Genomic DNA, 25,524 nt, shown 5'->3' on the forward strand with positions numbered 1-25,524 from the left:
ATTTGTTAGGAACTCTTGGAACCATTTCTTTGCCTTTCCCGAGATTCCCATTGCTTCAAGGCACAGTAGCATGATTTCGTGGTCTACCAAGTCGAACGCGCTGCTGAGATCTAATTGTAGGATCAGTGCGCTTTTGCCCTTGCTAAAGAGATCATAAAGGTGGTTCAGCAAGGAGGCTAGGACAGTTTCTGTGTTGTATCCTTTTCTGAATCCTGATTGGTGATCGTTAAGGAGGTTGAATTTGTCTAGGTAATTGACTAGTTGAAGGTTGACCAATCCTTCCTGTATCTTTGTGAAGAGGGGAATGCTTGCTATGGGTCTGAAATTGGATGTCAGTGCTGGGGAGGCTTTCTGATCTTTGGGGATTGGAGTGATTAGTATATGTCCCATTTTTTTGTTTAGTGTTCCGTTTGCAAGGGCGAATGTTAGCCATGTGAAAAGTTCCTTTTTAAATTCTAGGGGGGCAGTTGACATGATTTTAGAGGGACATGTATCAAGTAGGCAGTTAGATTTGGTGTACTTGTTAAATAAATTTAGGAATTGCTGCCAGTTTGGGTATTCGAGGTGGTCCCATAACATGTCTACTCTGGTGTCTTGGTCATGGGGATCCAGGAATTGGAGAGCATTTGCTGTGGATGTGGGTAGAGTTGCTCTTAATTCGGTGATTTTGTTTTGAAAGAAATTGGCTAGGGTTTGTGCTGATGGAGTTTGCTCAGTATCCTTTTTCAGTATTTGTGTTGTATCGGTTATAGTTTTTACTAGTTTGAATAATTCTTTGCTGTTTATTTTTGATGTACCGATTTTATTTGCATAATGCTTAGTGCGTTTTTCTTTGATCAGATTTTTGTATATTTTCATTTTTTGTTTCCAGTTTGTCTTGTCTGAGTCATTGTTTGTTTTTTTCCAGATTCTCTCCAATTTTCTTAGTTCCTGTTTGGTGGTTAGAAGTTCACAGTCAAACCATTCGTTTGGTGGTCTATTTTTCTTTTTGTATGTTTTATATGGTGCTATTAGGTCTAAGAGTTCTTTGCTGTAGATTTCCCATGATGCGGGGAAGTCTTGAATTTCATTGTTTATGGGTTGTAACTCGTAATGGGTCCAGAATTCGGTTGGGTTAATAATGCCACGGGTGGTTACTGTGTTCAAATTTGCGTTTTTGTGTTTTTGATGTGTATTCTGTTTCTGCCAATGTAGATTGAACTTGCCAATGAAATGGTCTGACCAGATACATTTTTCCCAGGGACCTGAGTGGTATTGTATTTTGGGGGTTAGTATTTCTTTGTGGGAGAAGGTGATTAGATCTAGTTTGTGTCCTTTTTCGTGGGTTATTTCTGTGTCTGGGTTTGGAAAGTCCAGTGACATAAGGAGTTTGGCGATTTCAGTTATTTCTGGTTTTGTCTTTTGTTCTAGGTGAGTGTTTATGTCACCCAGAAGCAGGTTGTATGAGCCTTTTAGGTTAGATAAGGTAAGGAATTCGGCGAATTCCTCTTTCGCGCTTGACCATTTTTTGGGTGGGATGTAGAATAGAGTTGTGGTTAATGATTCTTCTAACTGTGCGTTAGTGATTATGCAGGTTAGTATTTCGAGGTTATCTGAAGATTTGGAGTCGGTCATGGTGTAATTGTAGTGATCTTTTAGGATGATCGCTAGTCCTCCTCCTTTTTTCCAGTTTCTTGATAGTGGGATAATTTTATATCCCTGAGGTAGAAATTCTCTCATGATAGTGTCGGTGTCAGAGATCATCCATGTTTCTGTCAGAAACAGGAGATCGGGTTTTGTTTGTAGTATCCAATCATTTATTATGTGGGCTTTGTTTCTCACAGAACAGGTGTTTAGGTAATATCCCTTAATGTTTTCGTAACTGTTAGCTGTAGGGATTTCCGAAAATGTTATCTTTTTTATGTTTCTGTTGCAGAGCTTGTTCTTGTGTGGTTTGCGGTGTTTGCGGGTGGTGTTTAGTACTGTGATTTGATGAAGGTCTTGTTTTGGTTGGTTTTGTAGGAGTTGGAGAGGGTTGGAGGGCTTAGTTAGTTCGATTGGTCTGAGCCAGGAGATGGGGTAAGTGTGCATAGGTTGGGGGAGGTTGTCTTCATTGCCCCAGCATTTAGAGCTTAATAGGCATAGGTATAGAATCCCTAGGAGTAGTTGTTGTTTGTTGCAGCTTGCCATGTTGTGTGGTAAGGTGAGTGGTTCGGGTTGTGATAAGTGAGGACTATTGCCTGGTTGGGTGTGGCTGGGTCAGCAGATACTAGAGAGGTAGTGGTGGGGTGAAACTGGTTTTGTAGCCAGGCACCTAGTAACTTTAGGCTTCATTTATAGAATCTGGGCCTCAAAGCTATTCTATAATGGATACTCATCTTTGAATGCCAACCATAGAATGCTGATTTTTGATTGCCATTTATCGAATCTTCCCCCTAATGTCAAGGTACTAAGCTGCATATGATTTACTTCAGTAAATTCCCCATTCCACCACAACCTTTTAGTTATCTATGGTGAATTTTCTGCTAACAATCAAATAATGGATATGCAAATCGCTGAGTTCTGATTGGATACAGATCTTATTGCATCCTCTAGAGCACAGGTGTCAAAGTCGGTCCTCGAGGGCCGGAATCCAGTCGGGTTTTCAGGATTTCCCCAATGAATATGCATGAGATCTATGTGCATGCACTGCTTTCAATGCATATTCATTGGGGAAATCCTGAAAACCCGACTGGATTACGGCCCTCGAGGAGGGACTTTGACACCCCTGCTCTAGAGTTTGGAATGAAGATCTGCTCTCAGGTCAACTACCTTATGGTGTCTGGAGGAGTTTCTCAACTGCACTCTCCACAGTTTGGATTCTGTTCTGTTTTTCTTTCTATCATAATTGTAAAAACCCTTTTTAGGGGTGCCTGTGTTCAGCTTCCATAATAAAGATAAGTTTGCCTTTAAGTACAGGTGGTACTGCTGTCAGGTGGCATAATAGAAACTCATCAGTAGAAAGAGCGGTGACTGGCATAGTAGTTCTCAATCTAGTTCTTGGGATAAACCCAGCCAGGCTGGTTTTCAGGATATGCAAAATGAATATGCATAAAATAGATTTGCATATCATGAAGGCATTGCATGCAAATCATTCTCATGCATATTCATGGATATCCTGAAAGCTGTCTGGCTGAATGTGTTCCAAGGATTGCGTTGAGAACTCCCGCCTTAGAGAGACCGGACTAGCAAAACAAATCTGCAGATATTAATTTGGTGTAAAGAAACTACAAGTCCTTACCACCACGCACCAAGCTGTCAGGAAGGATTTACTCACAGAGGAGACTTACAACATTCAAACGTGATTTTAAAAATCAACTAACGAACGTTTTGAATTATTTAAAATATGACATCTGCATTTTGACCAGTCCAGTCCACTATAAAATTTACCGGCTGACAGCTTTCTGGCCATCCGTTTCCTCGAAAAGGCATGCACGGCAAACAAGCCTGCCTGTCCTCTCCCTGAAGCATGGATATGCATGCATCCGCAGCAGTGCTGTTAATGAACGATTTCACCTGAAGCTAATGGTTACCTTTGCGACCAAGAGTGTTATCATTTCTTTAACTGTTTCTTCAATTAGTTCATCTATCTTTGAATGGTATTGATGCTACAATAAATAAAAAGAGATAAGTATTAGCATATTGCATAAGCAACGGCACAGTAGGAAATCAGCCCGTTTGTTAACAATATTCTGGTTGTACTTCTTACTTTAAAAAAGTGTCAGCTGTGAACTAAACTGTTAATTACCTTGACTTCTATTTATGTAGATAATTTATACTGGAATACCACTTACAAACTGCATTCTTTTGCAAAATAGTGCTTCATTGTGTTGATCTCATCACTGAAACCATATTTTAAGCATACTGTAGCAGACAATTAAGGCCTTTTCAGATAAAAGCATGATATAATTTTTTAAAAGAAAACGTGAATTAAAACAAATAACCTTGAATATTCATTTTCACTTGTTTGCATTAATGTCTGTTTAAAATGCTAATGGAATCAAAACAATGCACATGTTGACAGAAGGGAACAGAAAACCTGATAAAAATGCTAATTATACATAGGGGAGTGAGATTACAGTTGAAAATGTTAGACACACTTACCCACTGTTTAGCAAACTTTCAGATGATTGGAAACAGAAATAAGGTGAAAGGTGCAGAAGGCAGGAAAGAGAACATGAGAAGAGTAAAGAACAAATGAGATGTTAATATAAGGAAACGCAAAATTGGGAATGTAGGAAGAATATGGATGGAAAACAACAAAGAACTGGAAATGAATGGCGATCATAAAAGAACTGGCTGATGAAAAACCTGAGCACGGCTGCGTGCCAATGATCACTGCTAAGAATAATATATTTTTCCCCATTTCATTTTTTTTTTTTTTTTTTGACTTGCAAGATTTTATTTTATTTTTTTTCCATTACAGTATTTTTTATTTTCAAATTTTAAGAAAATTTTTAAGAAAAACAAAACACAGAAAAGCTGCTACAAGACTGTAAACTTCTATCGTTAGTATTCTGTGGTGCGGTAATTCCACTTGAAAACGGCAAAAATGTCCATCCAATCGAAAGAACTGCAGTGTCCTTTTGCAAATTCTTTACAGGGATTCAAGACTGGATGAAGACATCATAACACACAGCACTTTAATCTGTACAATAACCTGCTCTAGTATTATGGTAAATGTTAAAGGCCAGAGAAGGCAAAAAAGTGGAGATGCTCAAGGGCTTATGGATGTCACAAGAGTTTGTTCAGGTGGTGATTAAAGTGCCTGGTTCGGGGTTGGTAAAATACAATTTGGGCTTCATACCCATGCTGAAACAAAAAGGCAGCTGATGGAGCACCGGAATGCTTTAGGTTAAGATAGATGGCTTGGGCTACATTCTTGATTGAGAACTTACAGATGCCCAAGCTGGATTTTGTAAGGGCAGAGGGACCCATGATCACATTGCAAACTTGAGGTGGATCATAGAAAAGGTGAGGGAGTACCAGAAGAAGCTCTATCTGAGCTTCATTGATTATACCAAGGCTTTTGACTGTGTTGAGCATGACAAGCTTTGGAAAGCACTGAGTGAGGTAGGAGTGCCAGCGTACCTGATCAGGTTAATACAAGTGTCATCTTGGAGAACTTATACATACCTTTTGCATATATTAGGTCCAGAGATCATTCCATAAATAAAAAAAGAAGCGCTTGTATGAAGGAGCAGTCATATACAGTATCTTACTTTTACGGATTCTGGCATAGCCAGATACATCTTTGTACAGATTGATAAGGCTTAAAAATGATAAATCCCCAGGACCGGATGGCATCCATTCGAGAGTAATCAAGGAACTGAAAGGGACTATAGCTGAACTGCTTCAACTGATAGCCAATCTGTCGATCAAATCAGGAAGGGTTCCGGAAGACTGGAAGGTGGCAAATGTTATGCCGATCTTCAAGAAAAGTTCGAGGGGTGATCCGGGAAACTACAGACTGGTGAGTCTGATCTCGGTACCGGGAAAGATGGTAGAGGTGCTGATAAAGGCCTGCATCATTGAGCACCTTGACGGACACGATCTAATGAGGACCAGCCAGCATGGTTGACGAACTTGCTGCACTTCTTCGAGGGAGTAAACAAATGGATAGACAAGGGTGACCCAGTCGAAATTGTATATCTGGATTTGCAGAAGGCTTTCGACAAGGTTCCGCATGAATGACTACTTCGAAAAATTGCGAGTCATGGAATCGAGGGTGAAATACTCATGTGGATTAAAAATTGGCTGGCGGATAGGAAACAGAGAGTGGGAGTAAATGGACAATACTCGGACTGGAAAAGCGTCACCAGTGGAGTGCCGCAGGATTCGGTGCTTGGACCCGTGCTCTTCAACATATTCATAAACGATCTGGAAATTGGTACGACAATACGAAGTTATTCAGAGTATGAAGATGCAGGAGGATTGCGAACATCTGCAACTTGACATAAACACGCTCGAGAAATGGGCCTTAACATGGCAGATGTGGTTCAACGTGGATAAGTGTAAGGTGATGCATGTCGGTAACAAAAATCTTATGCACTAATACAGGATGTCTGGGGCGGTACTTGGATAGACACCTCAGGAAAGAGACTTGGGAGCACTGGTTGACAAGACGATGAAGTCGTTGGCGCAATGCACGGCGGCGGCGAAATGGGCAAACAGAATGCTGGGAATGATTAAGAAGGGGATCACGAATAGATCGGAGAGGGTTGTCATGCAGCTGTACCGGGCCATGGTGTGCCCTCACCTGGAGTACTGTGTCCAGCATTGGTCGCTGTACATGAAGAAGGGCACGGTACTACTAGAAAGGGTCCAGAGAAGAGTGACTAAAATGGTAAAGGGGCTGGAGGAGTTGCTGTACAGTGAGAGATTAGAGAAACTGGGCCTTTTCTCCCTTGAAAAGAGAAGACTGAGAGGGGACATGATATAAACATTCAAGATACAGTTTGGCATTTCTACTGCATTTGATGTGGTAGACCACATTCTACTACAACTAAAGTTGAATGAATTAGGCATACAGAGATTAGTCCTAAAATGATTTGTAGAATTTTTAGGAACTAGGACCTACGAGGTAAGAAAAGGAAATAAGAGGTCCCGAAAATGGACTGCTTTTTGTGGAGTGCCTCAAGGATCCCTGCTGTTTCCCTTCTTATTCAACATCTACTTAAGAGCCTTGGCAAAGAGATTCCCCTCCCCTCAAATCCACACATTTTCTAAAAAGGCGATATCTTTCTACTTTGTGTATCAAGAGACATTTTTGAAGCCATCTTTCAGCACCTAATGAGGACCACAGATGACCTGAGCACGTGGGCACAAAAGAACTTTCTTAAACTTAATAAACAGAAGACCAAAGTGCTTTGTTTGGAAACTATGACTTGCCACCATGCACAGATCCTACTTGGGATCTAGCTATGTATTTGGGACTTGGGTTGGCCACTCTTGGAAACAGGATGCTGGGCTTAGTGGACCTTCTGTTTGCCCCAGTATGGAAGTTCTTATGTTCTTATGTACTGACCACTGGTGAGATTCTCAAAATTGAAAAATACCTCGAAAATACAAGGCATTATCCTCAATTCCCAACTAACCTTTGAAGATCCAACCAATTTCCTGGTCAAAAAATTCTTCTTTGGGATAAGACAACTAAGAACAATACAATCCCTTCTGAGCCAGGTTAATTTTAGAACTTTAGCACAGGACCTCTTGCTACCATACCTGGACTACTGTAATTCCTTGTACTATGGCATCACTGAGAAAGAACATAAGAGACTGCAACTACTCCAGAATACTACAGCCACATTAATTTCTTAAGTAAGTAAATTTGAAAGGGCTACTCCATTGTTGGGAAAACTGCACTGGCTACCAATGAAAAATAGGATTCTTTTCAAGATTGCCTGCATGGTCTATAAAGTGATTTATGGCAACAATTCTGATGGACTAGTATTTGACATCGATTCCTTGTTCATTCCATAATGCAAGAAAGATGTAACATCTTAAGCTTCCCCTCCTATCAACTCAACATGTTAAACGAAAAAAACTATTTCGAGTCCACCTTCGAATCCCTGGGTTTCAGAGTCTGGAATAGACTACCCCTATACTTATGGCAAGTTCCCTCCTATTACAGCTTTAGAAGAATGTTAATGACTTATCTTTTCTCCTCATAATGACTGATATCTACCCAACCCACTCTCTAGAATCTAATTGCTAATGTAATAACTGATCCCAATCTTATTGTAAGCAGTAATGATTCCTTGTTGAAAATTGTGGGATATAAGAAACTATATGGTATGGTATAATTACACCTGGGGAAATTTTATAAAAGGCATATCAGTACATATGCTGCCATTCTATAATACTGATGTAGGGACAGCAAAGGTGGTCTAAGGAAGAGGGACAATCAAAGGTGCAGCCATAAAGATTTTACTGATGCCGGACCTGACTTGGCTTGGCTCATTCGTTGCTCTCAAATGGAAATGCTATTGCTTTTGGCAGACCGTTTGTGTGTGTGTCTGTATCCTTAGAGAATTTATTCAACGGTTTGATGACCCTTTACAAAGTCTTATGCTGAAAATTGGCAAAGTCGGATCCAGCTTCAATAAAATCTTTATGGTTGCACATTTATTTGTCCCTCTTTCTTGGACCATCTTTGCTATCCTTACATTGCTATTTCATTTGCAAAGGTTATATTCCTGGTTTTTTTTTTGTGCCATTCTATAATATGCCAGACCAAAAACTCCTCACTGTGAACTGATTTCAAAGTTAGTACTACAAAAGTATTAATAAATTTCTTATTTGGACCCTTCAGTCTCGTGTGGAGCAGAATAATTAACTATGTCCTCCTCAGGCCAAATATAGCGCCGTGGCAATTATGCTGCCAAAAAATTCTCAAGTGACATATGGCACGTGCTACATGCAAAGCTTCTGTTAAAGCTACGTAATATCATGGGTTCCTTAATGTATTTTCATACTTAGTCACAAGTCAACGCAAAAATATGAAGTCCTAAGCCCACACCGAATGACAAACGAAATGGTGATTTAAATCACTCCAAATAAATGTTCAAATAAATATCACCCTTTAGCTTACAAATGGATTCAATTAAGCTAGAACAGACATAGGCAACTCTGGTCCTCGAGGGCCGGAATCCAATCGAGTTTTTAGGATTTCCCCAATGAATATGCATTGAAAGCAGTGCATGCATTTGGGGATTAATAATAGGAAGGAACCGTATATGCTGGGAGGAGAGAAGCTGATATGCACGGACGGGGAGAGGGACCTTGGAGTGATAGTGTCCGAAGATCTAAAGGCGAAAAAACAGTGTGACAAGGCAGTGGCTGCTGCCAGAAGGATTCTGGGCTGTATAAAACGAGGCGTAGTCAGTAGTAGGAAGAAGGTGTTGATGCCCCTGTACAGGTCATTGGTGAGGCCCCACTTGGAGTATTGTGTTCAGTTTTGGAGACTGTATCTGGCGAAAGACGTAAGAAGACTTGAGGCGGTCCAGAGGAGGGCGACGAAAATGATAGGAGGCTTGCGCCAGAAGACGTATGAGGAGAGATTGGAAGCCCTGAATATGTATACCCTAGAGGAAAGGAGAGACAGGGGAGATAAGATTCAGACGTTCAAATACTTAAAGGGTATTAACGTAGAACAAAATCTTTTCCAGAGAAAGGAAAATGGTAAAACCAGAGGACATAATTTGAGGTTGAGGGGTGGTAGATTCAGGGGCAATGTTAGGAAATTCTACTTTACGGAGAGGGTGGTGGATGCCTGGAATGCCCTCCCGAGAGAGGTGGTGGAGAGTAAAACTGTGACTGAGTTCAAAGAAGCGTGGGATGAACACAGAAGATTTAGAATCAGAAAATAATATTAAAGATTGAACTAGGCCAGTTACTGGGCAAACTTGTACGGTCTGTGTCTGTGTATGGCCGTTTGGAGGAGGATGGGCAGGGGAGGGCTTCAATGGCTGGGAGGGTGTAGATGGGCTGGAGTAAGTCTTAACAGAGATTTCGGCAGTTGGAACCCAAGCACAGTACTGGGTAAAGCTAAGAAGAAAAAATTTAAAAATTTAAATTGAATCAGGTTGGGTAGACTGGATGGACCATTCGGGTCTTTATCTGCCGTCATCTACTATGTTACTATGTAGATCTCATGCATATTCATTGGGGAAATCCTGAAAACCCGATTGATTCCGGCCCTCGAGGACCAGAGTTGCCCATGTCTGTTCTAGCTTAATTGAATCCCTTTGTAAGCTAAAGGGTGATATTTATTTGAACATTTATTTGGAGTCGTGTCTGGGCTAGAATTAGATCCGACGAGGGTCCTTATTTCATTGCCTGCTTCAGGGACTGAATGGTATCGGCTGTTTGTGAGCTCCAATCAGACAATGAAATGAGGACCCTCAACGGACCTAATTCTAGATTAATTCAAGCCATCTGAAAGCTATGTGTGACATTATTTGGACATTTATTTGGAGTGGTTTCAACTGCACCTAACTCCAGAGGTGGTTTATAGAACAGCAATACGTGCAGTCTTTTTTTTGGCAACATAGATAGAATTTGTTCCAAAACCACTACATGCGCCCTTGCAAAATAATGCTCCATGGATTTAGTGCCACTTATGCATGGAACTGACAATTTTCTGTACATTTAGGCCCCGATTCCATAAATGGTGCCTAACATGTAGGTGTCAAGGAGCGCAAGTGTTAATCATAAGCTACATGCCGTTTACAGAATTGTGCCTAGCGGCACCTAAAAAAATCTTAGGTGCTGAAACCTTAAGCACATTCTATTTATGTCAGGATTTTCTTGGCCTAAACGAGTGAGCCTAAGTTAAATGCCTACCGGTGCCTAAGTGAAAACCCATCCAAGATTCACCCACAATCTGCCCCTAACTATGCCTACTTTCTGGTAGGTGCCTTGGAGTAGACGCCTACCTTGAAATAGCAGGCACCTCCCATCTAATTAATTGTGATTTGTTTTTTTAATAGCAATTTTAAACGAACAAAGCCAATTAAGGCTTATTAAGTAAATAGTTAACCTCCCCTTTTACGAAGCCACATTAGGCTGCGGCGGTTTTAACTCCGGCGCTCTTAGAATTCCTAAGAGCATCAGAGCTAAAACTGCCCATGGCCAGTGATAAAAAAGCCTAATGTGGCTTCGTAAAAGGGTGCCTTGGTATTTAGCGTGCATTAATCTTTAGCGCGCGCTAAATCGGTTAGCGCACCTTAGTAAAAGGACCCCATAGCTAGGAGGAATAAAAATTGTGCGTATACCGATTTTTTAATGACTTTCAGTTTGGAAAGGAGAATGGTAGGATCTGTATGTTGACTAAATCTGGAAAGCAGTATAAAGTAAGATTTTGACACTTTCTGGATGCTGATTAACGGCCTAGAGGTTTTTAGCGTGGCTCGGTGCAGTAAATGCTCTGATGCGCGGAGTTTTTGCTGTTTTATATGTCCATACCTCCTGCATGATCTGCCATTTACTATTAGCGTTTATACATTTGACTCTCATGCACCCAGAAACGAAGGAATGATGACACAATGATTGAATGACCTTGACTATTGCGCTGAAAACCATGTAATTAACTCTGGTTCAAACACAAGTGAAATGAGTTAGGTGGTCTCAGTATACAATTTGGCACAATTGGCCGTCTCTGTTCAGGGTAGGTCTGGTGCTGGAATACAAAGTGTTGTAACTGAAGACTAAAAAGAAATGACAGAGTAGAGTGGGAAGCTTGCATGACATCTGTTCACACTTTGCTTGGCTCCAGCCATTAATATCAGGCTCTCACTTTCAAGAGTATTGTAGACCCTTCTTACTAACAATTATGATTGGCCAATAAACTTGAATTGCAATTAACATGCCTGGCATTTCGCCAAATAAAAGTATAAAGAATGCAGTCATGTTGCCTGTGTTTCCTATTTTCCATGGCTATCTGTCGGCTAAATGGGTTTTTATAGGATTAGTTATGCCAGTTGACAAAGCCAGTGCTCGACATTTGATAGCCACTAATTGATGCACTTCTTATCAGTACAATCTCTTTCCACAGAAACAGAGAGAAGGGCTACACCTAACAATGAAGAGGTACTAATACTTCCATTGGCAACTTGTTATTCACAATGAAAAAGCATAGCTTCCGCTTTATGAAATTTCATCGAAAAAAGTACGATTTTCAGCTAATATTTAGCATTATTAATAAAAATCACACAAAGGCTATCATGGTGATTGGAAGAAAACCCCTTGTGAAAAATAAGACACCATTATTTTGTAGAAATCATTTTAAGGAATAATTTATACGTCTACCTCTTGACCCATTTCCATACTGCAAAGTTTTGTTGATTGAGCTTTGGCATCAACCATCACGTTGAACATGGTGCATATTGACTGGGGGACTCGAAAATCTGTTGATCGACTGGTTTTTTGTAGCTTTACCTCAAATGCAATCCTGGTTCTGTCACAATAAGAAGGAATAAAATTAGAAAACCATTTTGGGGAAGAGCTGATGCTTTGATAAGGCATGTACAAGCAGGGAAGGTCTTTGAAACACTAACACAATAATAGACACCCAAGTATCATAACATACAACTACTCTATAATGCTAGCATTTTCTTTAAATGAAATAATTAGGTCCTGTTACTAAGCTGCAGTATGTGTTAATGTGCACCTAACGCAGCAAAAAAAAAAAAAAAAAATCCTAATGCAGGATGCACTAATTCATTCTGCATTAAACCCTTTTACGAAGCTGCATTAGGCTTTCTTATCGATGGCTGCGGTGGATTTTACCCTATAAACTACATTGAGGCAAATCTCATTCTCTTATCGCAAGATTGTAACTATCCCCCTTAATTCACACCTTTTTTAAACTTATGTACTCTTTTTGCAGCTCCCTATTGCCTTTTTTTCCCTTATATCTCCCTGCTGTATTTCTAGTAAATCTTGCTCATTGGGGCATCATTATTGCTATAATCAAATCAGTACTAGCATTCTAGTCCTCATCAATGGCATACTAAAGGGGTGTAAGGGGGTAGTCCGCCATTCCTCTCCTCCACTCGCATGCCTCCTTCCCTTCACCCACACCTCTAGTACAATTTGTTGTTCGCAACAGTCACCAATGTGCTCTTCGCGACCCCGTCGGCTCTCCCGCTGACATCATTTCCAGATGCTGTGCATAGGAAGTTACGTCAAAAGGAGAGCTGATGGGGTCACGAGGAGCACGTTGTTGACCGCTGTGAGCAACTTCAACTAGAAGTACGGGAAGGGGGGGGCGTGCGCGGCAGGTAGAAGCTGCGAAGGAGCGGGAGGCGTGCGAGGCAGGCAGGATTGAGGAAGGAGCAGGGGGACGGACATGAGGATGGGGGAAGGGCGCCACTGTCCCAGGCGCCTTTCACCCTCGCTACGCCACTGGTCCCCATCACTTCTGCTTCTTACCCTAACTGTGGCTTCAAGATCTTATGAGCTGGGAATGATCTCCAGTTGCTCATTTCCCACTTGTTTAGTTTTTTTTTTTTTTAAATGGTTCTAGTTGATCAGAGGCTGATGGGATATTGATTTTTTCCCCAAACAAGAAACTAGTGTTATCTGAATTGAGGTCAACATCATTCTGATGTAGGCCATCCATTTTGTAAAAGCTCTTTATACAACGCTGCATCAAAAGGCAAATAGTATATGAAAGGTAGTTGAAAATACACAAAATTAGTTCAGTAATAAAGGAATCCCCTACAATGTACTTGTTTATTTCAAACAGGGAAATTCTATAAGAGGCGCCTAAAGATAAGTGCCTAAGTAAATAGGTGCCTAACTTAAGGGTCCTTTTACTAAGGCGTGCTAGCGTGTCATAGTGCGGGCTAAATATTAGCGCATGCTAAATGCTAATGCATGCTAACACATCCATTATATCCTATGGACGCATTGCCACGTGTTAGCATATAGCACGCGCTAAGACGCACTATTTGACAAATTCATTGACTAAAACAGACCACCCTTAAACTAAACAAACACCCCCGTAAACGCTATTCAATCTCCCAGGAAGCTCCAATTTTCATGTATTCTTTACCCATGGAACTTAGTTTGTACCTTGTTTATGTAACTTTTCTATTTTAGGCTCCTTATCATTCGCTGACTGTCCAGCCTTCTTTCAATGTGAACCGCCTAGAAGTCGCCTGACTATGGCGGTATAGAAAAATAAAGTTATTATTATTATTATTAGTGCGCCTTAGTAAAAGGACCCCTAAATCAGTAAATTGACTTCATATGAGCTTTAACAAGCTCATAATTGAAAAAAAATGAAAAAATTTAATTGGGTGATAGCCACCTATCTTCTTAGATGCAATGCTACAAAAGACAGGCGCCTATCGCATGGCGCTTATCGGTTTCTAACTCCAAAGTAGGCATGTTTAGGGATGGAGAACGACTTAGTCAACACTAAGCATGATTCTCTAAAGGATTTAGAGGCCTATAATGTAGACCTTTAAAACCCTGGCCTACATTGCAAGTGCCTAAGTTTTAAGTTAGGAGTGACTCTATAATAGGTGCCTAAGTGTGATTGACAAGAGTTAGACCCCTATATTATAGGTGCCTATCTTTATAGACACCTTGTGTTTTGCTTCATGAAGTATGCTAGTTGAAATTGTAGTTACTGCAGAACTATGCTGCTGCTTGATTAATGTTGCTTGTGTTATGGAAAAGATGAGCTGACGATTGTATAACAATGTTGATTTTATGGATTTGATTCATGATTTGTGAAATTTTCCTGTTTTATGCTGCCATTTTTATGCAGTATGTCAATATTATTGTGTATGTTATACTGTACTCCGCTTTGATAAAGGTACCATTTACAGAATTTCCCCCAAAGTGTCTAAGTGGATTGACATTGCAACCATATAACATGGACAGCCATCCAGTGCTCATGCTAACTTATGCAGGGGCATGGCCGGCATTCTTCTCTGTATCTGGCAATATTCCAACTGCTTTGTGGTTGGCATTGCATGGGATTGACAGTATAAGAGACTGGTTTTAAGAAACATTTGATTTCCTGGAGGAAAAGTCCACAGTCTTATTGAGACAGACATGGGAGAAGCCACTGCTTGACCTGGATCGGTAGCGCGGAATCTTGCTACTCTGAGATTCTGGAATGTTGCTACTATTGGGTTTTTGCAAGGTACTTGTGACCTGGATTTGCCACCGTGAGTATGGGATACTTGGCTAGATGGACCATTGGTCTGACCCAACAAGGCTAGTCCTTATGTTCTTTCGCATTTGCTAGTACGCATTAAGCTTGTTACATGTTCCTGAAAAAATATTACGTGCACTAAATTGATTTAACATGTTAACCTGAAAATTAATATTAAGTTAATTAATGTGCATTAAAAAGTTTCTGCACAGGTTAAACATTTTTATTAACATGACTATGTGAAATAAAATGATAAAAGTTTGAATATTGGGGAAAAAAACATGAATGAATTGAAAACAAGCCAAAAGGTTATCATGCACTTCTCTACATGAGAATATGAAGTCCTGCATGGATTTGAACCAACTATACCAGCACATGGCGAGGTGATAGGTATCAGTGGTCTTCCATGCATGTTAGTGGGAGCCTTGTCCTAACATCATCATAGCTCCAGTCCCACCTCTTTGCCTATTCCCCTGGTCACATCATATTCTTATGTAAATGTATTGCACAAACAAGCACAAAGTTTGAATTGGAAGCATAGGAGCCACAGCTTTGTTGCAACTTGTATAATTTATCTTTCTGGGCCCAGGCTTTCTTTCTGGAATCCTCATCTCCCTTTGTCATCCTTGGTGCAGGTTCCTTCTGCCAGAGACTTGCTACCAAGAAGGCAAAAGGGGATGGACAGTGGGAGAGGTATCATGCCACAAGTGTTCCTAGTTAGGCCTGGCCTCCATCTAGAAACTGTTCCTTAATTTTATTTTTTGCAATGTCTTTAAAAAAAAACCCAAAAAACACAGTCTTTTTTTCTGAACTACAGTGTTTGAGAGTCCATGAACTAGAGGAAGGCATCTTTGCCACAAATGATTATTGTAATCTTTCCAAGAAATTTTAATCATCCTTACCTCTTAACGCATGATTCAATCATATCACTTGCCATAAGCTTCAGACGCTGTTCCAAATGTTTTCCAAATTCTTCCTCAGGCCAGTGTAAATCCCGAATAAAGGTTTGCAGAGCATCAAGTTTCCAAAACAGATCCTCTGAGGTGGCTGATCCATTACTGGCAGGATGAAATGAAAAGAAAGGTCATAGAAGACACTCCGACCTTTGTAAACCTCAAGAGGACAGTGTTACCAGAAACACTGAGGGGACACAGTGGTTTAATACACAGAACAACGTTGGGGATCTCCACCATCAGGACTGTGTGAGTTTTTACCATACATTTGTCTCTTCATTCTTGCTGCTTACCTCTTGCAAATCTTTCCATAGCAGATGACAAGACAAATAGAATTATGAATCACCCGTATTAACTGGAAAAAGTGTATGGTAAAAATCAGCCTTAATTAATACCCACATAAACATATGTGAATATTCAAATTAAGGCTACAAACTGTGGTAGGAAAGCCTTGACTCAGTAAATACACAGACATATGCAGTTGTTAAGATTCAGGGTTTCATGCACTGTCGTTAAATATACAGCTCTGAAATTCGAAAGACTATCGGATACAGGATAGTGCTAACAAGTGGTGAGCGAGGACATGCTTTCTCTCTTGAACAGCTGGAAAAAAATCGGTATAAGTCAACTGCACTAAAGGACACGAGACATTTTATGTTAAAAGTTTTGGTTCCCTTTATTAGTTCACCTTTTACACAAACCAGCCCCTTGGCAAGACAGCAATGGGTCAAGCGACTTTTGCAAAGTCTTACATCGGCGGCAAAACTCCATATTCTTGCAAAAAAAATATGTAATTCTTACCCTCTCCTCCGTACAGATGGAAGGTTCAATCTTGTGTGTGGCTGCTTTGTTTCTTTCTAGTGCAATTATCTCAAAATCTTTCACTTCCAGAGTAAAAGGCAGGCACTAATTGTGTTTTGTTCGTGTAGATAAATTTTCTGAATCTCTAACCCTTTGTTAGCTCTGTCACTTCTCTCCCCCCCCTTTTTTTTTTGTTTAAACAATTACAGATGAAGCTTCAAGAGTTTCAATCCCCTCCTCGCATACCACTAATGCTAACACAGTCATTTATAAAATGTTTAACACACCATGCATTACCACTTCTACTGACATCAGCTATAGAAACAGATGAGAGAGTGGGTGTTTCTATTGTGACAGATGCCAGCTGCATTTGAGTTAATGCTTCAGAGCAAAATATATCTAATACACACACGGCTATCGCAGGGTGAAGACCATATTCCCAAACATGCTAAGGGTGTCCTGGGGTCCTGTGCTAACAAAGGCAACCATTTAGAAACAAGTCAGCTTCATATTAGGATATATCAAACATGAAAAAAGCAGCATTAAAAAATATCCTTAATAATGGGTGGTAAGAAAGGCTTAGGGGGGTGTGTGAAAAGATATAGAATCAGGCATTTTGTTTTTAGACTTTTAGGAACATTAGCTAAAGTTGCCTAGAAAGGATACCCTCCCTAAATTTAATTCTACCTTACACCTAAATTTCAGAAATGGAAGCTTTTCAGTATGCTAAAATATTTCTCTGTTTTTTTTTGAATTACGCAGTTTCATGTTTTAAGCTATCAAGTACACACGAATATAATAATTGCATTTTTGTGCAATAATATTTTGACACCCATATGGCAGAAGAGTTCTCCAAAATCTCTTCCCAAAGAGCTTATCATTCTTTAATATAAGCAAAATCATCTTTTCTTCCAAAGATTCTTTTTTTTTTTGAGATGCACTACACATGTTCATGCAACCGTACAGAGGTTTATTTCTATCACATGCTGATTTTTGGAAATGAGTTTAACACTCAGATTAAAATTTATTAGAGGCGTTATTTGCTGTATCATCATGACTTGATTCATATCTTTTCAGAAACAATATCACATTTCATGCACAAAGGGAAAATAATAAAGCTTTCAAGTGCTTTTCTCAGCTACAGCCTAATCTAGCCTTTATGACAGTCATCTTAGCACGAATATGATTTGTATTTATTTGAAGCTTAATTTTCTGCTGCTGGTTCCCTAAGCTTTTGTTTTTGAGGATATCAATCAGGAATTTTCTCATATTCCTCATTCCTATCCAGTTAATTTTGTTCAGAGAAGCTAAAAAGCTTAAAGAACCCAATTGAAGATCATGTCTGTTATGTAAATGTGAAAACTGCAAATTAAAAAAAAAAAGGACCAAGAGCCTTTTCCTAAAACATGATGTAGACCTTGGAAGCATTTTCTGTCAGCAAAGACCACTTTCTCTCTCTCTCTTTTACTTTTGATGATAATGCTTTTGTTTGAAAATGTGTCAATTTATTCTTTAAGAAAAATTCTAACAAGGCTATAATTAGCTGTTGTTCCAGAGTCAACATGTGGTGTGGAACTGCTAAGCCCTTGTCTGCTTATTTAAGGAACATACATATTTAAAATTTATTAGGTAAAGAACGGGATTAAATAAGGTTAAAATCTACTCATTAAACTTATATTTCATTTGCACATTATTATTGAGGAAGTTCCAAGCTGACATTCCATATTAACAACTCCCTGCTAATTCAGGTCTTTAGTACAATAAGCAAGAAGTGTTTGATGGTGGAGTGGATTCACCAATTGGGCTCCAAGTTTAACTTGGCACTGATGGCTCATGTCATACAATTCTGATTCCATATGGAGTTAAAAATATTTTCTTAGGTAGCTATACATGGTAGTGATTCAAGCGTGTGTGACTGAATAAAGACTAAAGCCATATTTTTTCAAGTTTGCTGAGAATTCCATACAAAATATGTTTCATTACAAAAATAAATGATTCTGAATGCTGTATAGGTGTGAAGCTCGTTATTGGATGAGTAGCTTAGTGATCTGAGCACTTGGCTTGATATCTAAGGATGACTGTTCATATCCTACCACTGATTCTTGTGATCTTGGACAAGTCATTTAGCTCTATAATACCTCAAGTACAAAATTAGATTATGAACCCTTCAGGGACAGGGAAATGTGCCTCCAGCTATTACTGAAAAATGTATTAGCAAAATCTAAATAAATGAATGTATGTCAGTATATTCTTTGCAGTCACAGTGCATGTGAATGTCGTACATATGTTCTACATAAGGTCATTGTTGAGTAGGAAGGAATAAAGATGTTGCTCCGGACCCTGTACGGTCATGGAAACACCTTGTTAAATCAACTATTGCACATCATTTGCTATTCCTCAAGAGCATAGGTGGGTGGGGGAGCTACAGTGATTTATGACATAGAAATATCAACATTGGGCTAGGCCAGAAGGGACAATAGTAGACGTTTGGGGGCAGGTCCTTCCTATCTCAGTGGGATTCCCTAGCACACTTCAATCTCAAAAGGGAATTTTCTACTCTATGTAGCAATTTCCCTTATCACTCTTCAGTCTGGGGGATAAGGAGAAGGGGACATTTTGGATGACCAGTTCTAGCCCCATAACCTTCACCTCTAGCATCAGACCTCTGTATATACTGTATTGTCATGCTCTCTGGAGGAAAGGCACACATGTATTAATTCATATCTGCTTGGGTCATTCAATACAGCAAAGTTATTGCTATTCAAGGCCTCTATTCTGTAAAATTCAGAGACATGCAAAATATTTGTATTATATGTAATAATAAATCTTTATTGGACAGTCAAATATCTGCTAACTTAGGCAGCCTATGTCCTCAAGAGTCACAAAGGGGTCTGATTTGCCCAATTCCTACAAAGAATATCCAGATATATTTGCATACTTATATTTACTGTAAATTCCATTTTTATCTGCATATTTTTGGTTACCCTGAGTACCAGACTGACTTGGGCTCCCAAGGTCTGAAACCTCTGCTCTTAGCTATCCTGACCGTCATTTATTCCAGATGGAAAATGTTGTGAGCTGAGTACTATTACATAATCCTTGACTTTGCCTAATTAGGATTTTTGCCAAATAAAGTGAGGGAGAAATCAGAGGAAAAGAAAAGTCATCCTCACTAGCTAATATAGATGCAAAAATTACATTATTCATTATGAGACATTTCTTGCAGCATTTATATCATGGGATTAATTATACAAAGCATTTGCCACATGTAAATTGTGATCTATTTGTATTTTTTGGGGGAGGGTATATACACGTCAAAAGTAGATGCATGGAGTGTGCCTACTTTTTTCTGATGCTTGTATAGCTTGGGTGGAGAAGAGATAGAGTTGCAATGTATATGAGTATTTTAAAAAATATATGACTACAAACTAAAGAGGCAATTCAAGAACTGGACTTTTTCATTTAGGCACTCTAAGGATGTGTGGTACAGACTGATCTATGACAGAACCTGGATAGCAGGGGCTTCCAACCTTGGTCCTCGAAGGCCCCAACCCAGTTGGGTTTTCAGGATTTCCCCAATGAATATGCATGAAATCTATTTGCATGCACAGTCTCCACTGTATGCAAATCGATCTCATGCATATTCATTGGGGAAATCCTGATAAGTTAATAGGTGAGGGCCGAATTTGGACAGCCCTGCAATATAATATGCTAGAGAAACCCAGTGTTGGTATACCTAACCTTTACAGCCGCCTTTAGACCAGTCACAAATCTGGGAAAATGTGGACATCTAAATGAAGTAGAGGTGTGCAAAATTTATAGGATTCTGTATATTACATGTGTAACTAGGAACCCTGCCAATGTACACATCCCGTAGAATTGCCCTTATAGAATATGGCCTGTTTACCTTTTCATGTGAAAAATACTCAGAAATATAAACTTGGTTCTCCATCAGTTAAAAGACTCAAAACTGTATCCAACTTTTGCAAATCTTTTGTTTTCTTATCTGCAAAAATTTGGAACGAGCTCCCTTCAGAGATTAGGTTACTCTCTCAATTAACAACCTTAATTTTGGGAAAGGGGGGATGTATAGCTATATTATTGGTTAAATCAATGTTTTTCAATTTATTATGTGTGAGATATGTTTGCTTTATAATATTTGTGGAAAGGGTGAGTGGGAAAGGGACTTAATTTATGTATTGAAGATGATACTAGAAAAGAAATTCAAGTAATGTGTATGATTTAATTGATGTATTATTGTACACTTGATGTAAGATGAAAAAATGAATAAAGAATTGGAAAAAAACAAAAACCAACAACCTTACAAAAAATGTTAAAAACTTATTTATTTCAAAAATCTGGCTGATTCTTCTGTCTAAGATGATTTGTAGAATTGGATGATCTTATTCCCTAGCTGAATACAGGAAATTTTGTTAACCGAGTCGAGTCCTTCTGTATGGGATGAATCGGTATATAAAGCTAAGGATTGGATTGGATTCTCTAAATGCGCCATGTCAATCACGCGACTGTGTCATTTAAAGCGTCGCGCCTCCGGCAAAGATAAGTGATGGAAATGTAGGCAAGGGGTTCAAGGCCTACATTTCTGGTACCTACCTTTGACGTAAATCTTGCCTCCATAAGGTGCTTTATGGCACCTAACACCGCTACTAGTGTTAGCCACGCTTACAGAGGCTTTAGACACTGTAAAGTGCCTACAGAGGCATGATTCCAGTGCCTTGAAAATCAGTTTAAAACATTATTTAAACAGCATTTTTCACTTAGCCTATGCACAGTGGTGTAGTAAGGGGGGGGGGGGGCATCTTCCCTGGGCACCATCTTGTTCGGGGCGCCGGAACCCCTCCTCCTCTCTGCTCCCCCCTTCCCACTCCTCCCCCTGCCACGCACTCACCCCTTCCCTTTTCCTGTACCTTTTTAACTTTGGAGTGAGCAGCCACCAACTTGATGCCCGTGTCAGCTTCGGCGATCTCTCTGACATCACTTCTGGGACCCGCACCTAGGAAGTAACTTCAGAAAGAGCACCGAAGCCGATGCAGGAAGTAAGTTGGTGGCTGCTCGCGCCTAAGTTAAAAAGGTACGGGGAAGTGGGCAGGGGAGGGTTGCCGCTCACCCTCGCTACGCCACTGCCTATGCTCCAGTAGAGAGCCTATTGGTGCCGTTGATAGAATATCGGCCTACATGCACAAATTTATATCTTCTCTAGGGTACGTATAAATGTGTGCACTACTGGAGCTGCTTCCTGGGGATCTGTTTTATAAGGGCACGGAGGAACCTGTGTTGACTTTCTGAAGCAGGCTTACAAAGGTGTTTTTTTAGAACTTAGTCATAAGTGTTCTTTTACAGAATCAATTAAAGAATCAATCAATCAAAATTAGCAGCTACAAAATGTGTTCCCCATGAATTAAGAGGCATGAATGAGAAGATTGATGTGAAAGTCAGATATAAATATAAAGGGCCATATTTACTAAAATGTGGTTAGGATATTGTAATGGACAAAATTAAGAAGTAGAACTGCAAAACCTCAGGGTTAAGTGATGGGGGAATTTCCAACATTTTGCTATTCAGTTAGGCCCCAATTCTATAAATGGCGACAGAAGTTAGGTGCCTAGAGCAGCGAGCCTAGCTGATCTAAACTAAACTAAACCTTAGGTTTGTATACCGCGCCATCTCCATGGTCATAGAGCTCGGCACGGTTTACAGGGATTGTAAAGAGAAAGGAACTCCAAGGAAAGGGTTAGATGAAGATCGGAGGAAAGAGGAAAGTTAAAGAGCTAGGATGGATTTGCAATCAGCACTAATTGAATGCACCATCTAAACCAATCAAATAAACAATTAAAAAAATTAATTAGCTGGTAGGTGTCAAATTCAGTAGGCACCGATCACTTCGAGGTAGGCATCTACACCAAAGTACCTACTGGCAAACAGGCATGGTTTGGGGCAGATTCAGGATGGATTTGGGGTGTGGTTTCATCGAGAAAACCCTGCCCTAAATGTCAGTGTGCCTAAGGTTTTAATGTCTACTGGCACCTGAGAACACTTAGGTGCACTAGGTATGATTATGCGCTCTCGGTGGCATAGCGAGGGTGAGAGGCACCCAGGGCAGTGGTGCCTTTCCCTCACCCTCTTCGCCACTCCCCCCCAGCCCCCCTCTTGATGCATGCGTGTGCCTCTTCCCTTCCCCCATACTTCTTTAACGTTCCCAGCGTGAGCAGCATCATCAACTTGCTGACCGCATCGGTGTTGGCTCTCCCTCTGATGTCAACTCTTAGGTGCGGGTCCAGGAAGTGACATCAGAGGAAGAGCCGATGCTGGTACGAGCAACAGGCTGGGGTTGCTGCTCGCGTCAGGAACGTTAAAGAGGTACGGGGGGGTGGAGAGGAGGACAGGTACCAGTGCCCCCACCAAGACGGCCCCCTCTGCTCCCCCTTACTACACGACTGTATGTTCTGTCTTATCTTTGCTTCAAAACCATAACAAGTTCATCCCCAATCTATCTGTCACACCATTTTGAATTTCCAGGCACAACCTGTACATGTAGTGCCTACTTGTTCGCCTTTCCGCCCTTGAAGGGCTGTATCTACAAGAGATTCCTTGATCGAACACTATCATTCCAAGCAGGCAAATGGAATAAACGTTTAACCAACTTTATTTTAAACACACTTTCTTATCAAACTTTCAGGAAATCAATCAAAACTTATCTCTTTGACAAATTTCTCTGACTCCACTTCTGCCTTGATGCATTCCTAAAACACTCCCAGATAAACTCGATTAATCTTAACATGTTAATGTAATTTTGAAAGTTTTTTGTATTATCGCTGTCTATATACAGTCTCTTCCTCTGTAAACCGCTCTGAACTATTTGTGGTATATAAAAATAAAGTTATTATTATGATTATTATCTTTAGAAAGTTTTCAAACAGTGGGAAGAGCTATCATATTGCCTCAGTTAGATTACTGTAACTCCCTACGTAGAATTTGAAAAAATAGGCTGCAATTACTTCAGATTATGGCCATCCTTTCAACAGTTATCAAACTTTGAAACAAAAGAATTTTGTGATTGGCTCTTGTTATTGACCAAATCTCCCTTTCAGAACTTCATTAGGTATGTCATACTTTCTCATCTCTGGCATAAAGTACATTTTGCATAGACCTCTATAGTGTATTCAATCTCACCTATTTTTGATAAATATAATGTGGAAAAGGCAGGGGAAGGAGTGATTAATTTCAAGGATATTGGACAATGACTTATACTTCATAGGTTCGTGTGTGTCAATATTAAATATCTCGGTAGTTGACGTAAGCAAGGTATCCAATTCTCCATGGCTTCGCTTTCAAGTTATAATTAATAACTGTGTAGAAATAAACAATACATATCCATGCCAAGATGACCGAAGAGTGAAATTAGATCTAATGTGAACTGAATACACACTCAGAATCATATATAGCAGCCATCCATGACGGTGCAGAAAAGCTAGGCATTTGTGGGAGGTTAACTGGCAGATTTGGAACTTTAGGGAGATTCACATTTGGTAGATTCACATTGGGCAGATTACTTGTTAAACTCCTGTGGAAGAGAAACAGACAGAAAGAAAAGAAATACCATAACAGTGACAATGCAGGATGTCGCAGAAGCACATGGCACTCATAAACCAATCTGCAAAGTTCACAGCAAGACCACAGTCAAAAAGGACAAAGCAAAACATTTCAGAAAGCAGCATGAGATATGGAAGGCTCTGGTGTATTTGCGCAACTCTGCAAAAAAAGAGCAAGTTAATAAAAAAAAAAATAAAATAAAATAATGATCAGTAGGTAGCAAAATCAACAGACTACTGAAACACTCGCACGCACAGCATAACTTACAAATCGTGAGACTTTTTCTCTGCATAGACATTTTATTCTATACATCTACCAGACAAAGAACAAATTTAAGGTCAGACAGTCTAAGCCTTTTCCTTGTAGACACATAAGGAAAAGTGTTTAGTACATCTGGCCCTAAATATTCATTCCATAGATCAGGTTAGCCAGCTGCTGTCCAAACCTTTATGTAATATAATCCCATTTAAAAGAGCTAAGAATCAAATTGGTCCTATTCACATTTTTCAATTTTCTTGTTAGGCTGAATTTTTTAACATGATGTAAAAAAAATAAATAAATAAATTGAAGCACTTAACTTTAGCCGTTTCACGCCTTGATTTCATCAGGGGCTGTGATACTTTTTCAGTATATCAAATCCACATCAATTCATTAAAGTTTGGCTGAAATACATCGATTGTGTGCGGTTTCAAAATAACTTTAATGAATTGATATGGATTTCATATAGTGAAGTAGCACGGCCCCTGATGAAACCAAGGTGTGAAATGGCTAAAGTTAAGTGCTTCTATTTTTTTTTTTTTACATCATATTAAAAAATTCAGCCTAACAAGAAAATTGAAAAAACGTGAATAGGACCAATGATGAATACACCACCCCAGGAAGGGCATGAAAGAAATTTGAGTAATGTCCCAAATGTATGAGGTCCTCCATTAGGTTAATTTTGTACAAGTTTACTCTTTAGATTGTTTGCATATAATCCCATTTAAACATTAAAATTTTACCTGACCCCCAAATGAATAAAAGCAAAATAGCAGACCTCCACTCACCTTCTATATTTACTTCCTCCTCACCCCACTTATCCAAACCACGACGATGGTAGCAGCAATCAGCATAGGACCCTGTGTGTCAGTGTTTGCACTCAGAGCCTCAGTACTAAGGATAGGTTTTCAGTAGAACAGGAGGAGAGAGAAGGTCCTATGAACATCCACTGACTTCCAGGCTACATGCTGACTGCCTCTACTGGACATACACCTTACTGGAGGCCCAGAGGGAAGGATGCAGCCCTGACCCTGTGATGCTATTTGAGATCTTGAGAACCCTGGGTTAGATGGACATATTCTAAGGCTCCATGAAGTATGTTTCAAGGAATCTAAAAGCGTCTTGTGTATATCAAAGTTGGATAACACTTTACAACAAAAGTTGTGCACTGCTGTATAATAGATGGTATTTGGGCAAAAGGACTCA

General features: G+C 39.8%; 1 protein-coding gene across 7 annotated transcripts in view; it reads right to left on the reverse strand.

Moving 5' to 3' along the window:
- The window catches only part of CADPS (calcium dependent secretion activator), a 447,229-nt gene that overhangs the window by 107,722 nt on the left and 313,983 nt on the right, over positions 1–25,524 (reverse strand). For 5 of the 7 annotated variants that reach the window (XM_033925902.1, XM_033925901.1, XM_033925899.1 and 2 more), the window contains 4 exons: positions 23,897–24,031; positions 15,598–15,753; positions 11,830–11,977; positions 3,552–3,626 (listed from right to left, as the gene is read on the reverse strand). In XM_033925902.1, the coding sequence (XP_033781793.1) occupies positions 3,552–3,626; positions 11,830–11,977; positions 15,598–15,753; positions 23,897–24,031 (514 nt within the window). The remainder of the gene's footprint in view (positions 1–3,551; positions 3,627–11,829; positions 11,978–15,597; positions 15,754–23,896; positions 24,032–25,524) is intronic. The other 2 variants (XM_033925903.1, XM_033925904.1) reach the window with 1 other exon arrangement.

The sequence above is a fragment of the Geotrypetes seraphini genome, chromosome 17 (genome assembly GCF_902459505.1).
Source record: "Geotrypetes seraphini chromosome 17, aGeoSer1.1, whole genome shotgun sequence".
Lineage (NCBI taxonomy): Eukaryota > Metazoa > Chordata > Amphibia > Gymnophiona > Dermophiidae > Geotrypetes > Geotrypetes seraphini.